The sequence below is a fragment of the Diabrotica virgifera genome, chromosome 8 (genome assembly GCF_917563875.1).
Source record: "Diabrotica virgifera virgifera chromosome 8, PGI_DIABVI_V3a".
NCBI lineage: Eukaryota > Metazoa > Arthropoda > Insecta > Coleoptera > Chrysomelidae > Diabrotica > Diabrotica virgifera.
The window spans coordinates 129,993,305-130,017,274 of NC_065450.1; the positions used below are offsets into that span (position 1 = coordinate 129,993,305).

Below are 23,970 nucleotides of genomic sequence, written 5' to 3' on the forward strand. Positions count from 1 at the left end.
CCGAACAAAACGTAATTTATTAAATAAAACCATTAACATAAGATTAAGAATATACAAATACAAATTGTGTTTCACTTATAACCTAAGCCTTTGCTTCATGAGTTATTCAACATCTGAGTCATTACTTGCACTGGTGGAAACTGGGAGTGATTCGTATTTTTTATTAAATTTTTCTTACACACAGATAGTAACCCATCTTTTTTTTTGCTTACTTATACCCAGGAGTTCCTTGTAGGCATTGTCAAGAACTATATCTTTTATGATGCATTCAGATATTCCTCTGCACAAATACAAATTGTGTTTCACTTATAACCTAAGCCTTTGCTTCATGAGTTATTCAACATCTGAGTCATTACTTGCACTGGTGGAAGCTGGGAGTGATTCGTATTTTTTATTAAATTTTTCTTACACACAGATGGTGACCCATCTTTTTTTTGCTTACTTATACCCAGGAGTTCCTTGTAGGCATTGTCAAGAACTATATCTTTTATGATGCATTCAGATATTCCTCTGTTGCCGTGTTGGATCGGTTTTTTTTATGGCTTTGATGAGGACCAATTAGCCAGACTATGTTAGATTGTATAAATAGTTTGTGTAAATTGTTTCATAGTATCAAACTTGAGCATAATGTATTCATTTGTTTTGTTAGTAATATGTAGCATTAGTAAAGTGTAAGGTGTTTAATTTTTTTTTCCTTCCGCGCTAGATAGAGCATCAACCCGGTTCAACGCCGCGGAGGTTTTAGCCCTCTTTGTGTGTGTTTTTATTTTTTTTTTTCTTTTTTTTGTTTTCTTTTTTTTTTGTTTTTTTTTGTTTTTTTTTTGTTTTTTTTGTTTTTTTTTTGTTTTTTTTGTTTTTTTTTTTGTTTTTTTATTTTGTTTTTTTTTTGGTTTTTTTTTAATTGGTTCATTTTTTTTTAAGTTAATTAAGTTGGATCGGTTAATTAAGATTTATTTAAATGTGTCCTGATTCAAAGCTTGTTTTATAAAATATAGAATGTGGGGAATCTTTTCTACACTGCAGCACTTTAATATTACTCCAAATTACCTTCTCATTATTAATATTGGTTGTAAATTGTTTCCCTCATGGACGTATAAATAAGATCTTTATTTATACGTCCATGGTTTCCCTATTTTAGTTGTTAACGCTTTAATGTCATATATATCATTTCGCAGACACAAACTGATCTTAGTCACTGCTAATATGAAACTAAACACTAAACTCTTGCATTTTTATCGTTATTCGTAAATATTGTGGGTGTACTGCTATCACATCACCTATCACATTTTAATACAAAATACCCAAATTTATTGCCGCTTACGGAAATTAGATGTAAGACTATCATATTTTTTTAAATGTGATAGTCTTGTACAAAAACGATAAGCCTTATACGCGAATATTATAGTATCTTGACTTGGGAATTATACCATGATAATTAAATTTTTAGTTTTAATAGTTTTGCACGCGTATAAAGTGCTATAAATGAAACATTTTTCCCGATTATCTCAAAAAAAAATTTTTTTGGCTTACGATAGTATTGCACTCATAGTGCGATATGTAGTTTGGTCACTACAAGATGTCCTCATTTGACGACATCGTGAGCCAATGGAGTAAAAATACAGTAGAACCCCGCTAATCCGAACGTTCGGCAAATCCGAACCAACGGAAAGTGAATAAAATTAAAAAATTCAAGGCAGAAACTTAAAAACATGTTTATTATAGAGAGTAAAACCAGAAAATTTAACAATGTAGGATTAATAGGATTTTGACATTTTATAAAATTTTTTGAAAATGAATACGTACTTTATACGTACCTAGTGCTTATAATAATATAGTATATAGGTTAAACATAAACTTACTTCGATTCTATTGTAGTCAACTTGAGTCCAAAAATATTGTCCACACTCTTGTGAGAACGTTTTGTGACTCAAAATCAACGACAATGAATTATTAGTTAGGCTAATTTTCGAATAATCCGAACTTTTCGGAATCCGAACAGGCTGTCTCCCCAATTAGTTCGGATTTGCGGGGTTCTGCTGTATTAGATATTTTTTAAACGCTTGTATTTAGTTCAATAGTTTGCGTCAAATCTTTAAACGTTAATTTGGCTGCCTTTTCTCCAATGCAAATGAATGAAAATTTGCAGACATATGCATTTGCTGGAACAATACACGAATAGTCAATAAAATTTTTTTTATGTTTATTAATTGTTTAAATAAAAAACTATTTTAATGGAAAATGCTTAAATTCTCTTGTTTTTTACGATGTAAAAACTTGAAACTTTTACGGATTGTAGCTAATGATATGAACCATACATAATTTCACTTTTTGCGTTAATTGTTTACGTTATGCTTCATAAATAAACAATAAAGTTTCAAATTTTTTGCCCATTCCAACTACTTTTCATGTTAGTACATCGTATGTTTTATACATATTTTAATAAACATGACGATATATTTTAATGTTTGAAAAGTGTAAGACTAAAAAGTAAAAAATAAAAAAATATGAAAAAATTTTTTTTTAAGAAACGCTTTTCTTTATTTACGAGTGACTAAAATTAAAAATATTATAAAAAAATCAACTAAAAAGCAAAAAATAAAAAAAATGAAAAATCTAACACATTCTTAAAGAAAAGCGTGGGGCGAAAACCGTTTATTCGATGAAGACGCGCCACGCGTTTCTTTGACGAATGTGTTAGATTTTTTCATTTTTTTTTATTTATTAAAATACTGACAAAAAACAAAAACTAAAGTATTTTATTCAATATATAATGTATGGTACCTTAAAAAACAATTTTTTTTACTTATACAGAGATGAACAACTCGGAAGAATTGGCGCTGTATACACCAGTCATAAGCAACTATACAGGGTATCACATAATTAATTGGACATTAGCCAATGGGTGCTGGAAGACATCAAAATATTAAGATTTAACCAAAGTCGATTAAATAAAATATGGCTCCTTACCGAGTTACAGGGTGTTTTATTTAAAAATTTAAAAACTATTTTTGCTCAGTATTTTAAAACTATTCGACCTATCCTCTTCATACTTGACAAAAAGTATAGGTATTATACATCCTATGAAATTATGATAAATAAACGTTTCTGGCTACTACCAGTGGCGTACGACAGGGGACAGCGAATGGTTGATCCTTCCCAAATTCTACGCCACTAGCGGAATTGCCATTTTAGCGCAATTTTTCGATTCTCCAATACTCTTTATGTAAATAACCTACTCTACTCGTAACGATAAAGTCATTAGTTTTCGAGATATTTGAAGTTAAACATGTAACGGCACAGATATTTTGATTAATGTATTGTGCCGCTTAATTTTAAACGTCATATATCTCGAAAACTAATGATTTTATCATTAATACTGAAGAGTATTATTATTCATTCTTAACGATAAATTCATTAGTTTTCGAAATATTTGAAATTAAAAATTAAGGAATTAACTATTTTTAATGGGAAATAAGCCACAATTTTACTAAAAAGCTGAATTTATTAACGTTTCGACGCCCAAATCGGGTGTCGTTGTCAAAATACAAAATATCATATTTAAGCGACGCCCAAATACCCGATTTGGGCGTCGAAACGTTAATAAATTCAGTTTTTTAGTAAAATTGTGGCTTATTTCCCATTAAAAATAGTTAATTGCTTAATTTTTAATTTCAAATATTTCGAAAACTAATGAATTTATCGTTAAGAATGAATAATAATACTCTTCATCCTTAATGATAAAATCATTAATTTTCGAGATATTTGAAGTTTAAAATTAAACGGCACAATACATTAATCAAAATATCTGGGCCGTTACATGTTTAACTTTAAATATCTCGAAATAAGCCACAATTTTACTAAAAACCTGAATTTATTAACGTTTCGACCGACGCCGAAATCGGGTGTCGTTGTCAAAATACAAAATATGATATTTTATCTCGTATCTCAAACAGGTCGATTTTTATTTTTAAATTGTAATTTTTTGGCATATGTATCATACTGGTGACGTCATCCATCTGGGCGTGATGACGTAATCGATTATTTTTTAAAATGTTATCCAATTTTCTATTCAGTAATATAAACAATGATATAATTATTTATACAGGGTGGCAACATTTTTTTTAATTAAATTAATTCACACAAAAAAAGAAGAATGTGTGTAATTTATTTAATTTAAAATATATTTTACTGTTTCCAGAAACAGATAAATTATGTACATACATTCTTCTTTTTTGTCAATTAATTTAATTAAAAAAAAACTTTTGTATTAAACTTTCTGTATAAATAATTATGTTATTGTGTATATTACTGAGCAGAGAATTAAATAACCTTTCAAATGAGCTAACACACGACCTATAGTCTCATTTAAAAAATCATCGATTACGTCATCACGCCCAGATGGATGACGTCACTAGTATGATACATATGCCAAAAATATACAATTTAAAAATAAAAATCGAGCTATTTCGGAATTTTTCCTTAAAGTTGCCAACTTGCGACATTACGAATTTATTCCTTTCATTTCACAGTCGGTCGTTAGTCGTCATGGCGAATACATGTACTCATTGTAATGACAATTTTATCGTTAATACAAAACGAATTAAATGTAAACTCTGCGAAAATTTGTATCATTATCATTGTGTTACAGTTAAGGACGCAGTAATTAAACCCGTTAATGACTCTCCTAATGTTTTCTGGTTTTGTGATGTTTGTGTCATTAGGTTGGAAGAAAGAATTAAAATAATAAGTTATATAAAAAGTGTAGATACAAAAACTGAATAATTAATAGAAGATACCAAAAGAGTGATGGAAGCTGTAAAAGTTGATAGTGACCAGAAGAAAAAAGCATCCTATTCAGCTGTAGTATCAAGAGGGCAGTCGTCGTTGATAATAAAACCTAAAATTAATCAAACCAGTAAAGAAACTAAAAATGAAGTGGCACAAAAAATTAAACCGGCAGATATTTCTGTAGCAGTCTCTAAAATTAAACCAGTCAGCCAAGGTAGATTACTAATTGAATGTGAAGATAAAGAATCATTGTAAAAACTTCAACATGCCGCCGTTAATGAATTATCGGAGAAATATGATATTGAAACGCCACAAATGGTAAACCCAAAAATTCTAATTACGGGGGTTAAACAAAATGAACTGGTTGATGAAACTGTGTTTTTAAATAATATTAAAAACAAAATTTCTTAGAAACGATGTCGACCAACGAGATAAAAATTATTAAAAAATACGTCCCTAAAAATAAAAATTATTATAGTGTTATTGTTGAAACCTCTGCAGATGTGTTTAAGCACTTAATTAATAAACAGAAGATGTTCATTGGTTGGGAAAGTTGTCGTGTGTACGAACATATTAACGTGTTACGGTGTTTTAAGTGTTGGCGCTTTAACCATAAATTGTGTGTGCAGAATGTGCTGGTCCACACAAGAGCAGTGAGTGTAAGGAAGATGAAAAAAGTGTACAAACTGTAAGTATGCGCACGAAGTTTTAAAAATCCCTGGAATAAAATTTAATCATTCGGTCTTCGATAAGACATGCGTGTCTTACAAGCGAGCATGTGACCAAGCAAAAGCCAGAACGAAATACACCTAGCAACTACCGGTAAGTCATCAGAACAATTCAAATCCAAATGGTTTAATCTTATGTGTTAATATAGAAGGTCTAACAACCCATTTTTGTGAGTTAAAACAGTTATTAGGGAGTTTTTGTTGCTACGTAACGTACGCATCTCCGTATACGTAAAGCAACTAACGTGTCGTAGAGGATGAATGTTAAAATAGGTAGTTTTTGTAACTGCCTTAACGTAACGTAAAGCAAATCGTAAAGTCACTTTTAAATTCCGTTGACATTCAAAAAAATAAAACAATGTTCACACAATATACAATTAATATACAAATGTAAAAAAAGATAAATGAATAATGAAATTGTATGGTTTTAATTGCTTCTATTTAAATATAAAAATATTATTTTTCCTCAGGTTAAAATTTTTTTATTTTTGTTTATATCTACTTTTTAGTTGTAAATTATTGTATACCTACATCAGAATTCCAGTAGGTATAATGTAAATAGCGTGGTAATATTTATTTGAAAATTTTACTGAAACTAGGTCATTTGTTTATCTAGTTATTAATTGTGGTGATCACTGTATTTCTTAAATTAATACAAGATTTGTTTGTTTTGCTTTATTAATAGACAACTTAAAAACAATAAAATTTTAAATCTATTATGAAGTTCCAATTTCCAATTACAAACAGAATAATTTTACTCAAATAGACTAAACCAATAACCAATATAACTATAACCTTAAAATGTTTATAAACGGATAGTACGCTGATGAAATGTTCATTTGGTAGGTAATCGGGCAAGATCCTCGTGTGCATTCGGTGACTTTCGGCTCGATAGGGATGCGTATGAACCTAACGTACCAGCCCGTAACCTTAGGTAATACGTATCGCGATACGGGAGTTCAACCATTAATGCGCAAGCGTATATGTCAAAAAGATGCGTTACGTTTACGTATTTGTGTGCACAAAAACTCCCTATTAACAGATTTTCAACCGGTTCTTGTAGTTGTAACGGAAACTCACATAACTAATGATATTGTTGAAGCTGAATACCAGATAAAAGGTTACAATTGTTCTGTAAATTATTCCACTAGCAGACACACTGGAGGGGTAATCTGTTATGTACGTAGTCATATTATTTACCGAGAATTGAAACAATTTTCAATTCAAATGAAGTATTGGTGCACACTTCTTAAAGTAACGATTGGTCAAAAGCATTTAATTATTGGTGGTGTATATAGATCACCAAATGGATCTAGTGCTGTATTTTTTGATTTTCTTCAAGAATTATTTGAGTTAGAAGAAATGTGTACAAATGACATTGTAATGTTGGGAGATTTTAATGTAAATGTGTTAAATGTTTCTGTAGTCGGGACTAAACTCTTAAATATTATTCAAGCAGCTGGATGTAAACAAATCGTTAAAATACCAACACGAATTACTGCAAACTCCAGAACTCTAATAGATCTAATTATCGCAAATTGCAAAATTCAGGAAACTGACCGAACTTTTCCGAAATTTACTGATCACGACATTATTGGTACGTCCATTAATATTTGTGCAAAAAAGAATTTAAAAATGGTATCTTCAAGATATATTACGCCTGAGAAAATTGAAGCAATTAACATTGATTTAATTGGAAAAGATTGGAATTATTCGTCTACCAATGTTGACGTTTTGTATGAATACTTTTTAAATAATATCAGAAGCAGTTTGGATAAGATAGCACTAACCCAACATAAATTCCGTTCTGATAGTAGTTATTGGATTGATGAAGAAGTACGAAATTTACAAAGAGAAAGACATGTGCTTTTCAACATTTCGGTATACGAATAATCCATTAGATTTTCAACGGTACAAACGGAAGAGGAATGAAGTTATTACTTTAATTAGAAGAAAAAAAAAATATTTTACGAGCAAAAAATTAATCAATGTCGCTATGACAGTAAAAGAATGTGGAGTACTTTAAAAGAAATTGTAAACAGTAGTAATAATACATCGAATTTTAGCATATTAGATAGTAGGTTAAATGTTACTAAAGACTTAAATAAGTTTTACTTTGATAGTATTGAGGGGATTGCTCAAAATATTCCTAGATCCTCAAATTTTTCTGAAATACAGCTTGATATTGTTTCTAAGATTGATCCTTTTCCCATCATTTCACTTGGTAAATTGCATAAAGTGGTAAGTAGTTTAAAAAATAAAGCAACTGGTGACGATATTCTGACAGTGTCACTGTTGAAAGGGATATTTTCAGTGGTTGGTTACCCATTGTTAAACATAGTTAATACCTGCCTGCGAGCAGGAGTTCTGCCGTCAGTATTAAAATGTAGTACCATAATACCTGTACCAAAAATAAGTAAACCACAGGCGTTTGAAGATTTTAGGCCGATTAATTTACTTCCGATAATCGAAAAAATCATTGAATTATTAGTTTATGATCACTTATTTAACTATTTAAATGAATATAATTTGCTGTTTGTAAATCAATCTGGTTTTAGATGTAGGCACTCTACTGAAAATGCATGCCAGTTAGTATGTAACACATGGAAGAAAGATATAGATGACGGTAAAATAGTAATTAGTGTCTTTGTAGATTTAAAAAGGACTTTTGAAACAATAGACAGGCAGATGTTATTAACGAAATGCAAAAATTATGGAATAACTGGAGTTGTGTTCAAATGGCTAGAAAATGATCTAAACGGTAAATGTCAAAAAACTAAAGTAAATAATAATATTTCAGACGAAATAGGTACTATATATGGAGTTCCCCAAGGAAGCGTTCTTGGACCATTATTATTTATTTCATATATAAATGATCTACATCTCTATCTTAAGAATTCATTTGTAAATCTGTTTGCAGATGATACATTAATTTCTGTCTCTGGACAAGATTTTAATAATTTAGTTCAAACAATAAATGATGAATTAGATATTCTTAATAATTGGTTGATGGCAAATAAATTGAAACTAAATGCTAAAAAAACTAAGTGTATGATTTTGGGTACAAAGATAAATTGTTCTAAATTTAATCAAGGAAATTTTAGTATTAAAATAGGTGAAGATATAATAAGTTATGTAGATGAAATTAAATATCTTGGAATTTTATTTGATCCACAGTTAAATTTTACCAAACATATAAATTTTCTGTGTAAAAAAATTGGTAAAAAATCGGTTACTTCAATAATTATGTCATTAAAAGATCACTTTTGTTAGGTCAGTATAATTTAAGATTTGATAATTATCATATTGAAAGGTTCAATACAAGTGCCATGGAAAAAACTCTTTTTGTTGAAGGACTAAGAATATAACAGTCTACCATCTAGCATAAAAGATTCACCAAATGTTAAAGTCTTCAAAAGTAGGTTAAAAAAATTGTATTTTAAGAATTAGTTGATTTTTCGTTTTTAAGTTATAGTTATTTAAATATATGTAAATGTTTATTTGTAATGTAATAGCTAAAAAGCTAAATAAATCCTATTATTATTATTATTATTTGCACCATGCTGTATGTGTGAAATTTATTTTTTTATGTTGAACCCATCACCATCCCATGATAAAATTTTTATATGTTATTAACAACAGTACTATGTATTTTCAGGAATATTATGAAAATTTTAAATTATGTACTTTTTGGAAAAAACTTAATCAAAATATATTTTTTTCTAAGTGAGCGTGCAAAAATGTCTACTTTCGCGCACGTGTTTTAGTTTAGAAAGTTTTACTTTTTCGCACGCGTGTTACTTTTCCGCACGCGTTTTACTTTTTGCACGCGTTTTACTTTTTCGCACGCGTTTTACTTTTCTGCACGCGTGTTAATTTAGATATGTTAATGTGGCCTTAAAGTAATTATAATACACGCAATAAACTAATATTTAGATATTATTTACTAATTTATTTCAAATATATCTTATTGTGTTAATGTTTAATGAAATTAACGCGAGAATTCGATGAAATAAAATAATTTTGACATAATATTCGAAAGTCAAATCAGTAGACAATAACAGTGGTTTTGAATCGTCGTTATGGAAACCAAGATCGTCGTCATGCTAACCAATTATGCTGAAAGTTTGATTTTGACAACCTTGTCAAAGAATTAATTTGTGTATGTATTTTCATATTAAGTAAATTAATTGATTAAGATTTGGTCATTTTTTAAAGACTCGTAGAAAAAATATTGTTCCTAACGCTTGCAGAAAGTCTCTTTTCCGCACTCGACTGCTTGCCGAACTTGTATGACTTTCTGCATTTGTTAGGAAAATAACTATTTTGTTTGAGAAAAACTTGTTTATCGTAGCATCATGCTGTATATATCACTGTAAAGAGCTTTAAAAATGATGCAAAATGACACCTCTCCCAGCATTCTAGCTCAATCAGGTCAGCTTCTACATCTACAACTATTCCAATAAAGTATGATCGGGGTGTTTTCGACCTTTTTGGAAAACTTTACATATACTTAGCCCGATCAAAGAACAATCTGACCCCAAAAAAAATAAAGGAAGGATGAAAATTTGGGAATAGGTAGTCAAAATTGTCTATTATTATATAAGAAAAAGTTTACAATTCTACATCCCCTCCATTTTACAAAAATTGAGAAATACGGGGTGAAAAAATATACGTTCAAAATAGGCCCGGAATTGGATAAAATGACTAATTCTAAGCAACTTTTGTTCTATAGAGTTTTCCCCTAAGTCAATACTTTTCGAGTTATTTGCAAGTAAATATATTCATTTTTAACAGAGAAAAACATGTTTTTGGACGGTTTTTCGGAGATAACTCAAAAACAAGTATTTCAGCGAAAAAAATATTCTTAGCAAAAATATAGCTTAAAAAACCGAAAAAAATGTTGTATGCTTGAGGTCTGTAGACCCAGTAGAAGCAGAATTGTAGCTAATGAAAAGTAGGTTCTTCTTCATCAAATTCCAAATCAAATATTTCAATGTAAAATAACCCAAAAACGGAGCACTTTTCGGGGAAAATTCATTTCAACTGTTTTATAAAGTGTTTAAAAAAAGGTTTATTTTTGTTAAAAAAAAAACTTGTAACATTAAAAGTAAGTGAGTTACGCTCAAAATATTGTTGGTCCCTTTTATTTTTTGGTAAAAAAATCGCGAAAATCACCCCCTAATTATAGTTCAGAGAAATTGGATTTTTGTCGTGACACATCCCCCTACAGGCCGAAACTAAATTTTTTGAGTAGTATGGACATCTATATTAACAACCTATATGTTTTCTGCAGCCGATTTTGATGATATACTTAGTTATAAACAAATGAAGATCAAAAAACGGTAAATTTTCGCTTTTTTAGTCGTATTACTAAAAAGTGAAGCATTCTAAACAAATTTGAGAATAAGAAACTCATAAATCATATAAAAAACGTCTAAGAATATGTCTATCCTTATTTGTTGCTTAGAAAATTGCAAAATAAGTCATAAATTTTGAGATTTTTTAAATGTTCGTAACTTATGTAAAAATTAAGTTAGAACCTTCCTATTACATGGAATGCTGAGACTTCTTGTGCTTAAATTATATTTTGAATTTCAAAGCAATTGGTCAAATAGTTTAAAAATTATTTAATTTATTTATCCCAAATGCATATTTTTTGCAACGCTATACGCTCCCGTGGAAGCTGAAGCCGTTTTCACTTGAAGATCCTTTTATGGGGGGATCATCCCATTCTGAGTTTTTACAGTTGCTGGTGTGACTTCGCTGTTTCCACTACCTTTCTCCATTCTTCTCTCTCTCTCTGATTTTCCTTCCAATATTTCTAATTTCCATATTTCTTAAGTCTTCTTCCACTTGTTGTCTCCATCTGAGTTTAGGCCTGCCTCTGGTTCTTGTACCTGGTGGTATCCATTCGGTTATAACTCTTAACGGATTGTTCTTCTCTCTTCTCATTATGTGTAAATACCATCTAATTCTATGTGCTTTTATTGCTCTAACTATGTTCTCTTGACCCATCCATTCTTGTATTTCGTGGTTCATCCATTGCCTTGCATCCTCTTCGTTTTCCCTCTTTGGTCCCAGAATTTTTCTCATATTTTTTCTCTCAAAAACTTTCAGCTGCTCTTCTTCTCTTGCTGTTAATGTTAATGTCTCCAAAGCATATAGCACTATTGGTCTTATGGTCGTTTTGTAGATTTTCATTTTTGTATTTCGGCTTATCTTCTTATCTTTGAAAATTTTCTTATTTCTGTAGAATGCTTTGTTTCCTGCTTGAATTCTTCTTTTCATATCTACACTTTCATTTCTTCTGTTGACTAATACTCCCAAATATTTGAATGTTTCAAGCTCTTCGAAGCTGTGTTCGTCTATTGTCATTTCTGTCAGTTGCGTCTTCTTTTTTTACTTACATTCATGTATTTTGTTTTATTTTCATTTATTTCCAGTTCTCTTAGTTTGGATTCGTTTTCTATTTCTTGGAAGGTTTTCTTTAATGCCCTTTTATCTGTTAATTGTTACTATGGTTATATCGTCCGCATATCCAATTATTTGTACTGTATTTTTATTTATAGTACCGTTGAGAGCGCATCTCCTTGTCTTACTCCATTTTTTATTTTTATTATTTCTGTTCTCTCTCTTCCGGTGTCTATTGTTGCTTGGGAATCTCGCATTGTCATTTCTATCATTCTTATAATTTTATTTGGTATTTTGCTCTCTTGTAAGTCTTGGATCATTTTTCGTCTACTTAGTTTGTCAAAAGTCTGTTTAAGTCTAGGAAAAGTATATGTGCTTCTCCGTCGTACTCGTATGTTTTCTCTATCGCTTGTTTTAGTGTATGGATAGCATCTATCGTTGATCTTCCTTTTCTGAAACCGTACTGGTAGTCTCCTATGCATTTAGTCCTGTCGCCAGGGTGGGTACAACGGCCTTCTTAATTCAGATGGACTTACCCAAGTTTTTTTTATGTATTTTGACCCGTAGAACACAAATTTTTTGGGTAACAGTTGATCCGGATGTCGATAAGATTGTTATAAACAAAGAAGTTGAGGAATTACATAACAGCGATTTCTCGCAAAACAAAACATTTTTTTGTATTTTTTGGGTCATTCTAACCAAAAAATGTTCCTACAAGTTTTTTCGTAGGATGCATAGTTTTCGAGATAAACGCGGTTGAACTTTCAAAAAATGGAAAAATTGCAATTTTTGAACCCGAATAACGTTTGAATAAAAAATAAAATAGCAATTCTGCTTACCGCCTTTAAAAGTTTAAGTCAAATTATATCTGTTTTGAGTATTTGTATTGCTACAAATTTATTTTTTGATTATTAAAAAAAGCTATAAACACATACTGTTTCCCGTGCCTAATACATGCGTTTTATTGCATGCTACTTAGAAATAGCCCCGCTTGCAATTTTACCTCCTCTACGTACTCGTTCGATTTTAAATGAGAAATCATTGAAACATCACTCAAGCACTAGGTGTTTATAGCTTTGTTTTAACAATAAAATAATACATTTTTGGCAATACAAATAATTAAAACCGATATAATTTGACTTGAACTTTCAAATGCGGTAAGCAGAATTGCTATTTTATTTTTTAATCAAAAGTTTTTCGGGTTCAAAAATTCCAATTTTTCGATTTTTTGAAAGTTCAACCTCGTTTATCTCGAAAACTATGCATCCTACGAAAAAAATTGTAGGAACATTTTTTGGTTAAAATGGCCCAAAAAATACAAAAAAATGTTTTGTTTTGCGAGAAATCGCTGTTATGTGATTCCTCAACTTCTTGGTTTATAACAATCTTATCGACATCCGGATCAACTGTTACCCAAAAAATTCGTGTTCTACAGGTCAAAATACATAAAAAAATCTTGGGTAAGTCCATCTGAATACAGGAGGCCGTTGTACCCCCCCTGGCGACAGGACGTGTATATTGTTAGTCTGTCTCTAATTATACCAGTCATTACTTTATATGTTACATTCAGTAAATTAATTGCTCGGTAGTTTTTACATATCCTGTGATCACCTTGTTTTGGGATTGTCACAATAATTCCTTTCTTTCATTCTTCGGGCATTGTTTCCTTATTCCATATATTCTGTATTAGTTCATAAATCTTTCTGTATAGTGCCTCACCCCCGTATTTTATAAGTTCTGCACATATTCCGTCGTCTCCCGCTGTTTTCCCCTTTTTTCAATTTGCATATTTTATCTTTTACTTCTGTATAGGTCAATTCTTCTTCTTCGCCTTGTTCCGGGTTCATTATTGTTTCTCTTTCTTCTTCTATATCCGTTTCTTGATACATTTCTTCGAAATACTTCTGCCATGTTTCTGCTTCTATGGCTACATTAGCTGTCCGTTTTCTACTACCTAGCTTTAAGTATTGGTACAGTGGTTTTGAATTGTGTCTCTTATTTTCTGTTTCGATCTCGTTCATAATTTCGTCTACTTTTTTATTTTTCTTTAAACATTCTTTAAACAGTCTATTTAAACAATTTCTTTGTCTTTTTCCTTTGATCTTGGTATTTTTCTCGTTCCTCTTCTTTGCCTGTGCTTAGCCATTTCAATCTTGTTTTATTCTTTTCGTCCACTGCTAATTTGCACTCTTCGTCAAACCAATTGTTTCTTCTTTCTTTTTGCATTTTTCCAACCACTTTCTCTGCTGCTTTGTTTATTCCTAGTTTGATTTTTTTCCACTGCTCCTCCGTTTCTTGTTCCTCCTTGAACTGCATCTCTGCATTTACATCTTTTACAAATTTTCTTTTTACTCCTTTATCTTTCAATGTATCTACGTCCCATCTTCCCTGTGCTTTTCGTCTTTTATTCTTTGTTGTTTTTATTTTACATTTTGCAATCACTAGCATATGGTCCGAATCGATGTTGGCCCCTCTGTGAGATCTCACGTCATTTATCGACTGTTTGTGTGACTTTTTAATAAGTACATGGTCTATTTGATTCCCCTCCAGACTGCCTAGTCTCATCCAAGTTATCTTGTGTATGTTTTTGTGTTTATATCTCGTGCTACCTATGTCCATGTTTAATGCCGCTGCTAAATTACATAATCTTTCTCCATTATTGTTTGTTGCGCTACGTAATGAGTTTTCCCCTGCAACCTCTCTAAAGCAATTTTCTTTACCTATTTGCAGCACTTAAGTTTGCAACACTATAAGTCAGAAAATTATGAGGTAACATTAATACTTCGGACAGTTTATGAAAGAAGAACATTTATACTATTAACTTAATTAAAAAAAAAAATGACAAAAACTAATTTTAAACAGTGTAAAATTATTTTGCACAAATATGTCGATTTTTTGCTTACTTATAAACAATTAGAATAACTTTTTAACCTTCAAGCGCTTCAAAAATTAAGAAAGGAAAAGCGGTAGGACCAGATGATATTCCTGGGGAAGTATGGAAAGCATTGGGAGAGACTGGAACAAGGTGGCTAGCAGGTTTATTTAATAGAATTATGGAAGTTGGACAAATGTCAGACGAATGGAGAAGCAGTATACTAGTACCTGTCTACAAAAACAAGGGAGATATACAGCAGTGCACAAACTACAGGGCTATAAAACTGCTTAGCCACACCATGAAAATATGGGAGAGAGTAATTGATAGACGGATACGTGAAGAGACCGACATATCCGAGAATCAATTTGGCTTTATGCAGGGCAGATCAACAACAGACGCAATTTTCATTATAAGGCAGTTGATAGAAAAATACAGGAGTAAAGAAACAAACGCTCATATGGTATTCATTGATCTTGAGAAAGCATATGATACAGTTCCTCGAGAGATTCTGTGGTGGGCACTCAATAAGAAAGGAGTCCCTGGTGCATATGTAAAGATTGTGAGGGATATGTATGAGGGAGTAACGACTAGTGTTAGGACAGGTGTGGGAGAGACTGATAAATTTCATGTGAAAGTAGGATTGCATCAAGGCTCCGTGCTTAGTCCGTATTTATTCTCATTAGTGTTGGACCAGATAACAGCGAAACTACAGGGTAACATTCCATGGTGTTTAATAGGAAATAGTGAAAGAGACTTAGAACAAAAACTGGAACAGTGGGCACGAGCTCTGGAGGAAAAAGGTTTAAAACTTAGTAGGACAAAGACAGAGTATTTGGAATGATCATTTAAAGATGGAGTTACTACAAATAAAAGGGTATCTTTGGATGGTGAACTGATTGTAAAAAGCAATAGTTTTAAGTACCTGGGATCGGTATTACAGAGTAATGGAGATGCATGCAGTAGAATTAGGACTGGATGGATGAAGTGGAAGGAAGTGTTGTGTGACAGAAAAGATCCAATGAAGCTGAAAGGAAAATTCTATAAAACAGCCATAAGACCGGCTATGTTGTACGGAACTGAATGTTGGGCAGTGAAAAAGAAAGAGGAACAACGAATGCATGTGGCGGAGATGAGAATGCTTAGATGGATGAGTGGAGTGACAAGAAAGGATAAAATTAAAAATGGGTATATTAGGGGAAGTCTAGGCGTGGCACCAATTGATGCCAAAATGAGAGAGCATAGGTTGAGATGGTTTGGTCATGTTCAACGTCGAGACGTTAATCATCCAATATGAAGAGTAGCTGAAGTGCAGATTCCTGGAAGGAGTAAGAGAAGAAGACCAAAGAAGACGTGGGGGGAGACGATTAGGCAGGACATGTTGGTAAAGGGGATTAATATTGATATGACCCAGGATAGAATTGTGTGGAGAAATGCAATTAGGGAAGCCGACCCCGCATAGGGATAAGGCAAAGAGAATGATGAGAATAACTTTTTAACCCTCACCTGTAGAAAAAATATTTTTTCATATTTAGAAAGACTGAATTTTATACACATTTAGAAAGAAAAACAATTGTCCTAAGACAATTAGGGACGAAGTTAGCCCCCCTTTTTTAATTCACTTGTTCATGCAAAATAGTTTTGCAATATTTAAAATTATTTTTTGTCATTTTTTTTTTAATTAATTTCATAGTGTAAATCTTCTTTCATAAACTGTCCAAAGTATTACTGTAACTTCATCATTTTCTGACTTATAGTGTTGCAAAAAAATTAATTTGGGATAAACAAATTAAATAACTTTTAAACTATTTGACCGATTTCTTTGAAATTTAGGGTATGATTTAAGCACCAGAAGTCTCAGCATTCCGTGTAATAAGAAGGTTCTAAGTTAATTTTTACATAAGTTATGAATACTTATAAAAACTCAAAATTTATGATTTATTTTGCAATTTTCTAAGCAACCAATAAGGATAGACATATTCAGCGAACGCCATATTGAAGTTTTTTTATATGATTTATGAGTTTCTTACTCTCAAATTTGTTTAAAATGCTTAACTTATTGGAAGTAGACGAAAAAAGCGAAAATTTACCGTTTTTTGATCTTCATTTGTTTATAAATAGGTTTGTATATCATCAAAATCGGCTGCAGGAAACATATAGGTAGGTGATTATTATAGATGTCCATACTACTCAAAAAATTTGGTTTCAGCCTGGAGGGGGTCGTGTCACCAACAGGATATTTTTTTCCTTATTTCTCTGAACTATTAGCATCACAAATAAATTTTATCATTACCACTTCACAAGTTACTTTGCTTATGTATTATTTATATGATCTGTAAGTTCCATCGGTTCAAAGAGCTTATTTTTGATAAAGCTGTAGTTAAAATGGCTTGAACGAGTAACTAATCACGAGTTTAGGCAAATTTTGAACAGCCATAGCATAAAGAATTTTTGCCTAACAATAAAACAAAATAGCAAAAATATTCAGAAAAGCAAAACGTAATAAATATTACTAATACATTTTAAGTTAATTCCATGAACAATTCCATTTTTTTTTTCAAAATAAAAAAAATATTTTGTTTTAAACCCAATTTTTTTCAAAAATGAGCACTTTGAACCAATCAAAAGTAGGGGGTGATTTTCGCGATTTTTGTACCAAAAAATAAAAGGGACCAACAATGTTTTGAGCGTAACTCATTTATTTTTAATGTTACAAGTTTTTTAAAAAACAAAAATAAACCTTTTTTAAACACTTTAAAAAAAATTGTGATGAATTTTCCCCGAAAAGTGCTCTGTTTTTTTGGTTATTTCACATTGAAATATTCGATTTGGAATTTGACGAAGAAGAACCTACTTTAATTAGCTACAACTCTGCTTCTACTGGGTCTGCAGACCTCCGCGTACACCATTTTTTTCAATTTTTGTAAGCTATCGTTTTACTAAGAATATTTTTTTCGCTAGAATACTTACTTTTTGAGTTATCTGGGAAAAACCGTCCAAAACATTTTTTTTTTGTTAAAAATGAATATACTCGCAAATAACTCAAAAAGTATTGACTTAATGAAAACACTGTATAGAACAAAAGTTGCTTAATATTAGTCATTTTATCCAATTCCGGGCCTATTTTAAACGTATATTTTTTCACCCCGTATTTCTCAATTTTTGTAAAATGGAGGGGATGTAGAGTTGTAAACTTTTTCTTATATAATAATAGACAATTTCAACTACCTATTCCCAAATTTTCATCCTTCCTTTATTTTTTTGGAGGTTTTCGTAAATTTTTGTGTTCCTCGATCGGGCTAATAAAAATTTAAAATTTTGTATTTTTGTTTCTTTTATTAGCCACTGTGAGTATTCCAAATTATAGCCAAATCTGAAGAAGGGGCGGAAATTAGGTGTGTTGAGTTGATATGGAATGACCCTGTAATTCTCTTTTAGCAATGCGGCCTTGTTCGTTTTTCCTTTCGTCATTATACTAGTTATCCCCTCCCCTCTCGGTTGTAGAGGTGTCGGTCACAAAAATCTCATTCGTCACGATCGTAGTGGTGTCGGCCACAAAAATCTGACTCGAAATCAAAGCTTTTTCCCCATCTAAAAAGTGCACAGCGTCGATAAAGTTCGGGTCCAACAATTATATCTATATCTCTATTCCTTGTCCAACAATTATAAATTCGTTCGAACTTATAAGCAATTCAACCTATAGTACTTATATAAATTACTAATATCTCGCTGTAGCGATGACGGTCGCGAATTAAATGCCTTTTCCCCATCCAAAGAGAAGTGCTATACCTTTAATAAGTGTTACCCGCCCCCCCTTATTAACTTATTTATTTTTCGCACATAAGCAAAACGCTCGGACAGGTCGATTTTTAAAATAATCATAGCATATTATAGCATAAATGTTTCGAACTTTACGCGATCCCTCTTCAGGCACAACTTTGATTTTTTTAATGGGAAAGTACATCATGTGACACCTCATTTAAAAGCTTTTGAAATACTGATTACATAAATGTATAATACTTTAATCCTTTTTGAGAGCGTAGGCGCAAAATTTTGGTCGAATTATTTTTCAATCTATAAAAACTACTATAATGATTATTTTAATAAGTCACAGGGGTGAAAAAAAGAGAAAATTTAGTCTGATTTTTAATTTCAAATAAATTATCCAAAAGAAACTTTTTGTTTATTCTAAGGGACTTTCAGCCCTCGGTAGTAATGCAGTCTTTCATTCTGCGTTTAAATTTTTCAAAAATACTTATTAGTTTTCTCAGTAAATACTTATTCGAAAAAAGTAAATGCGTTTAAAAATAATTCGAACGAAAATTTGCGCCTACGCCCTTAAAGAGGATTAAAGTGTTATACATTTTTGTAATCATTATTTAAAAAGCTTGTAAATGAGATGTCACATGATGTACTTTCCCATTTAAAAAAATCAAAGTTGTGCCTGTTACTTGAAGATGGATCACGTCAAGTTCGAAACATTGATGCTATAATATATACTTTAAAAATCGACCTGTCCGAGCGTTTTGCTTATGTGCTAAAAATAAATAAATTAATAAGGGGGTAACACTTATTCCAGCGCACTGTATATACTATATACATATTCATACACGTAATATACAGTGATGAGGGCGCTAATAACCAACAAAATAGCGCAAAAGATGGAAATACATGAAGCTGTGAGATAAAAAGAAATGAAACTAGCGGAGGTGGGAGATTTAGCGATAAAAACCTATAAACTTACATTCTATTTATTGTTTCCCACCTTTAGACGTATCAGAGGAGTATGTCAACTAAAACTGTCACTGTCACAGTGGCCGTTTCCAAACTCATCGGATACGTTAAAGGTGGGAAACAATAAGTAGAATGTAAATTTATAGGATTTTATCGTTAAATCTCTCACCTCCACTAGTTTCAATTCTTCTTATCTCACAACCTAATGTGTTTCCCATCTTTTGCGCTATTTTGCCGGTTATTAGCGCGTTCATCACTGTATATACGTACAGAATTTATTTCACTGGATATGATGGAGGAAAAAGCGAGAACAAAATTTGCTGAGCTAGAAGACCACCCAAACCGGATTCTGCAAGAAATATTAAGGTATGGTGTGTACCATAGATGGAAACACAGAAGATTCAAACAACGTGCTCACCTTTGGCATCGCATTATATTTAATAATGTTGATTTTTATACGTTTCAGACATACCTCAAAAAAAATCTACAAAAAACTTAAAAAAACTGCTTCAGCCACTAAAAAAATTAATAAAACATTAACAATAGGTGCAAGCCACAAAAAATATTAACAAAATCCAAAAAAGCGGGCATGAGGGGCCCTCATCCTGGAGCGCCGAGTCACCGAACTGGACGTAGCCCAGAGCGAGGACTCAGCGCCTGAGCAAGCAATACAGATCGAAGATAAGTCACTAGAGATAGCGGGAATAGAGCGCCTCACCCTCGTCTGCATTGATCGGGGTAGGATTTCATTTCGTCCGTGTACCCAGGACTCCCATATGATAAGCACTTTGCTGATTGAGAGCCCCTATAGGGGGGGGGAGTGGATGATCTGGAGAATTGGAACGGGGTGGAGTGATTCGTGCTTACATAGGTTAATCCTCCTCGCCCCAATGAATTGTATCACCCGAATGTCATTCTCAAGCATTGAGCAAGTCTCTCAGGCTGGGTTATATCACTATTGCTGGCTTGCTTGCAGAATTTATTTCGGCGAAGCGATGACGGTCGCGAATTCAATTCTTTTTCCCCTTCCAAAAAGTGCACAACGTCGCTAAAGAAGAAGTTTTCACTTCAAAGATTTTAAAATTACAGTATTCTTAATAGCGTGTTAGGATATTTAGTTTTATTTATTATTATATTCATTCTTACTCAATTTTATTACTCTTTGTTTTACTCTGTAGTTTCAGCATAAAAAATTTTCTAGTTTATATTTTTATTTTAGGCATTTCTCATAACGGAATGGAAATCATGAAAACTGAACTTGCATGCACTACAGAACAACAAATAAGTGTAAACACTGAAGAAACAACATCAAAAAATTCAATTTGTAAATGTAAAATTTGTTTGAAGAAATTTAAGCAGGCAGTTTCTTTAAAACGACATTTAAAAATACACACTGCAGAAAAATGTTACAATTGCCAAGTTTGTTTTAAACAGTTTACTCGAGCACATAATTTGAAAATACATTTGAGATTGCACACTGGGGAAACCCCTTATAAATGTGAAATTTGTTTTAAGCGGTTTGCTCAAAAAGGTTACTTAACTGATCACATGAAATTTCACACTGGAAGAAAGCCTTACAAGTGTGAAATTTGTTTTAAGCGGTTTACTAGAGCACAAGATTTGAAAATACATTTGAGATTGCACACCGGAGAAAGACCATATCAATGTGAAATTTGTTTTAAGCGGTTTGCTCAAAAAGGTTACTTAACTGATCACATGAAAGTTCACACTGGAAAAAAGCCTTACAAGTGTGAAATTTGTTTTAAGCGGTTTACTAGAGCACAAGATTTGAAAATACATTTGAGATTGCACACCGGAGAAAAGCCTCACAAGTGTGAAATTTGTTTTAAGCAATTTACTCATAAATGTAATTTCGATCAACATACGAAAATTCACACTGGAGACAAGCCTTACAAGTGTGAAATTTGTTTTAACCAGTTCACTCAAGCACAAGCTTTGAAACGCCATTTGAGAATTCACACTGGAGAAAAGCCTCATCAGTGTGAAATTTGTTTAAAGCAGTTTTCTGACAAAAGTCATTTGAATACACATTTGAGATTGCACACCGGAGAAAGACCATATCAATGTGAAATTTGTTTTAAACAGTTTATTAATAGATCTAATTTGAAATCACATATGAAAGTTCACACTGGCGAAAAGCCTTACAAGTGCGAAATTTGCTTTAAGCGGTTTACTCATACAAGTCCTTTGAAATCACATATTATGAAAGTTCACAATGGAGAAAAGCCTCACAAGTGTGAAATTTGTTTTAACCAGTTCACTCAAGCACAAGCTTTAAAACTTCATTTGAGAATGCACACTGGAGAAAAGCCTCACAAGTGTGAAATTTGTTTAAAGCAGTTTTCTCACAAAAGATATTTGAATACACATTCGAGATTGCACACTAAGAAAACGTCTTATAAGTGTGAAATCTGTTTTATGCAGTTTACACTTAAAAGTTCGTTGAATAGTCATACCAAACTTCACACTGGAGGAAAGCCTTACAAGTGTGAAATCTGTTTTAAGCTGTTTGCTAAAGCACACGATTTGAAAGTACATATGAGGTTGCACACTGGGGAGAGGCCTTATAAATGTGAAATTTGTCTTAAACAGTTCAATCAAATAAACCATTTGAAAAGACATACGAAAGTTCACACTGAAGAAAAGCCTCATCAGTGCGAAATTTGTTTTAAACGGTTTAGTCAAACAAGTAATTTGAAAATACATATGCAGGTTCACACTGGAGAAAAGCCCTATAAGTGTGAAATTTGTTGTAAGCAGTTTACACAAAAAAGTCATTTGAAATCTCATTTGAGAATACACACTGCAGATAATGTTAATTTCGTCTAATAGTATGTACTTAACTTCCAACAGGCCTTCGACAGCATATACAGACAACAATTATTAAAGGAAATGAAAAAAATGGAGATACCGGCAAAATTAATAAGACTAACTAGAATGACAATGAAAGACTCAACAGCAAAAGTTAAAACAAATGAGGGAAATACAAACGACATCAAAATAGAACTTGTGGTAAGACAAGGAGACAGTCTGTCAACGACACTATTTAATATTGCTCTAGAAGGAGTAATTAGGGACACAGGCCTGAAAAAGACAATTATTCAAAGCTCAACACAGATCATAGGATATGCGGATGACCTAGGACTGGTAGCACGAGATAAAAAAGACTAGAAGAGGCACTTTTAACCCTTGTAAGAGAAGCAAAGAGGTGAGAGGGTTAATAATCAATCAGAATAAAACAAAATACCTTATCAGCACAAGAGACAATGTAAACAGAATAACAGAAATAAAGATAGGTGAAAATATATTCCAGAGAGTAGATTGCTTCAAATATCTGTGGGTGACGGTGGACGGCAAAAACGGAAGGAGTATAGAGATAAACGAAAGAATAAAAGCAGGTCATAGAGTATATTGGAAATATCACCGACTACTCAAGGACAAGAACCTGAGCAAAAAGACAATCCAAAATATATATAGCAGCAATTAGACCAGTGATAGCCTATGGAGCAGAAGTAATGTGCCTTACGAAAAAAGACGAAGAAAAGTTAAGAATAATTGAGAGAAAAATTTTGAGAAGAATACATGGCCCAGTGAAGACAGAAACAGGGGAATATAGAAAGCTGATGAACCATGAAATAATAAATATAACTGAAGGAGAAGATATAGTAAAATTCATTAAAGCACAAAGACTCAGATGGTTTGGGCACACACAAAGAGAGGGGTAGAAGAACTGATCAGGAAGATAATGAATTGGAGACCAGTAACAAATAGACCAAGAGGAAGACCAAAAATAAGATGGGAAGATCAACTACTAGACCATATATCAAAGATGGAAATTGCAAACTGGAGAGAAAAGATTCAGGTCCGGAGTGAGTGGAAGAAGATAGTAGAGAAGGCAAAAAAACATCACAACCTATGAACGATGACCTAAAGGAAACTGCGGACTAATCCACCGCGTGTAATGGATTAAAAGAGCTCATAGTATTTGAGCGACCTATACTCTAGCAAGAGTGAACGGTCCATATACAAGGTGTCCCAAAAGTAGTGGAACGGTCGAATATTTCGCGAATTAAACATCGGATCGAAAAATTGAAAAATACGTGTTCAATCATTTTCAAAAATCTATCCAATGACACCAAACACCAACCCCCACTACACCCCCTGGAGGTGGGGTGGGGGGTAACTTTAAAATCTTAAATGGAAACCCCCAGTTTTTCTTGCAGATTTTAATTCGTTACGTAAAACTAAGCAACTTTTATTCAAGACATTTTTTCGAACTGTGGATAGATGACGCTATAATTGGGAAAAGCGATTTTTCCTGATACCATAGGTAAATTATAGAAACGGTCTAATATCTCACGAAATACACTTCCAAATGAGAAACTAAAAAACAGATTTTTAATCTTTTTCTAA

At 32.1% G+C, this 23,970-nt stretch overlaps 1 protein-coding gene across 4 annotated transcripts in view; it reads left to right on the plus strand.

Annotated features, from left to right (window-relative positions):
• The window catches only part of LOC126890486 (zinc finger protein 271-like), a 114,806-nt gene extending 91,148 nt beyond the window's left edge, over positions 1-23,658 (plus strand). For all 4 annotated transcript variants that reach the window (XM_050659468.1, XM_050659467.1, XM_050659470.1 and 1 more), the window contains exon 4: positions 20,756-23,658. In XM_050659468.1, coding sequence (XP_050515425.1) covers positions 20,756-22,386 — 1,631 coding nt within the window. In that variant the 3' untranslated portion in view covers positions 22,387-23,658. The remainder of the gene's footprint in view (positions 1-20,755) is intronic.
• Positions 23,659-23,970: the final 312 nt, after the last annotated feature.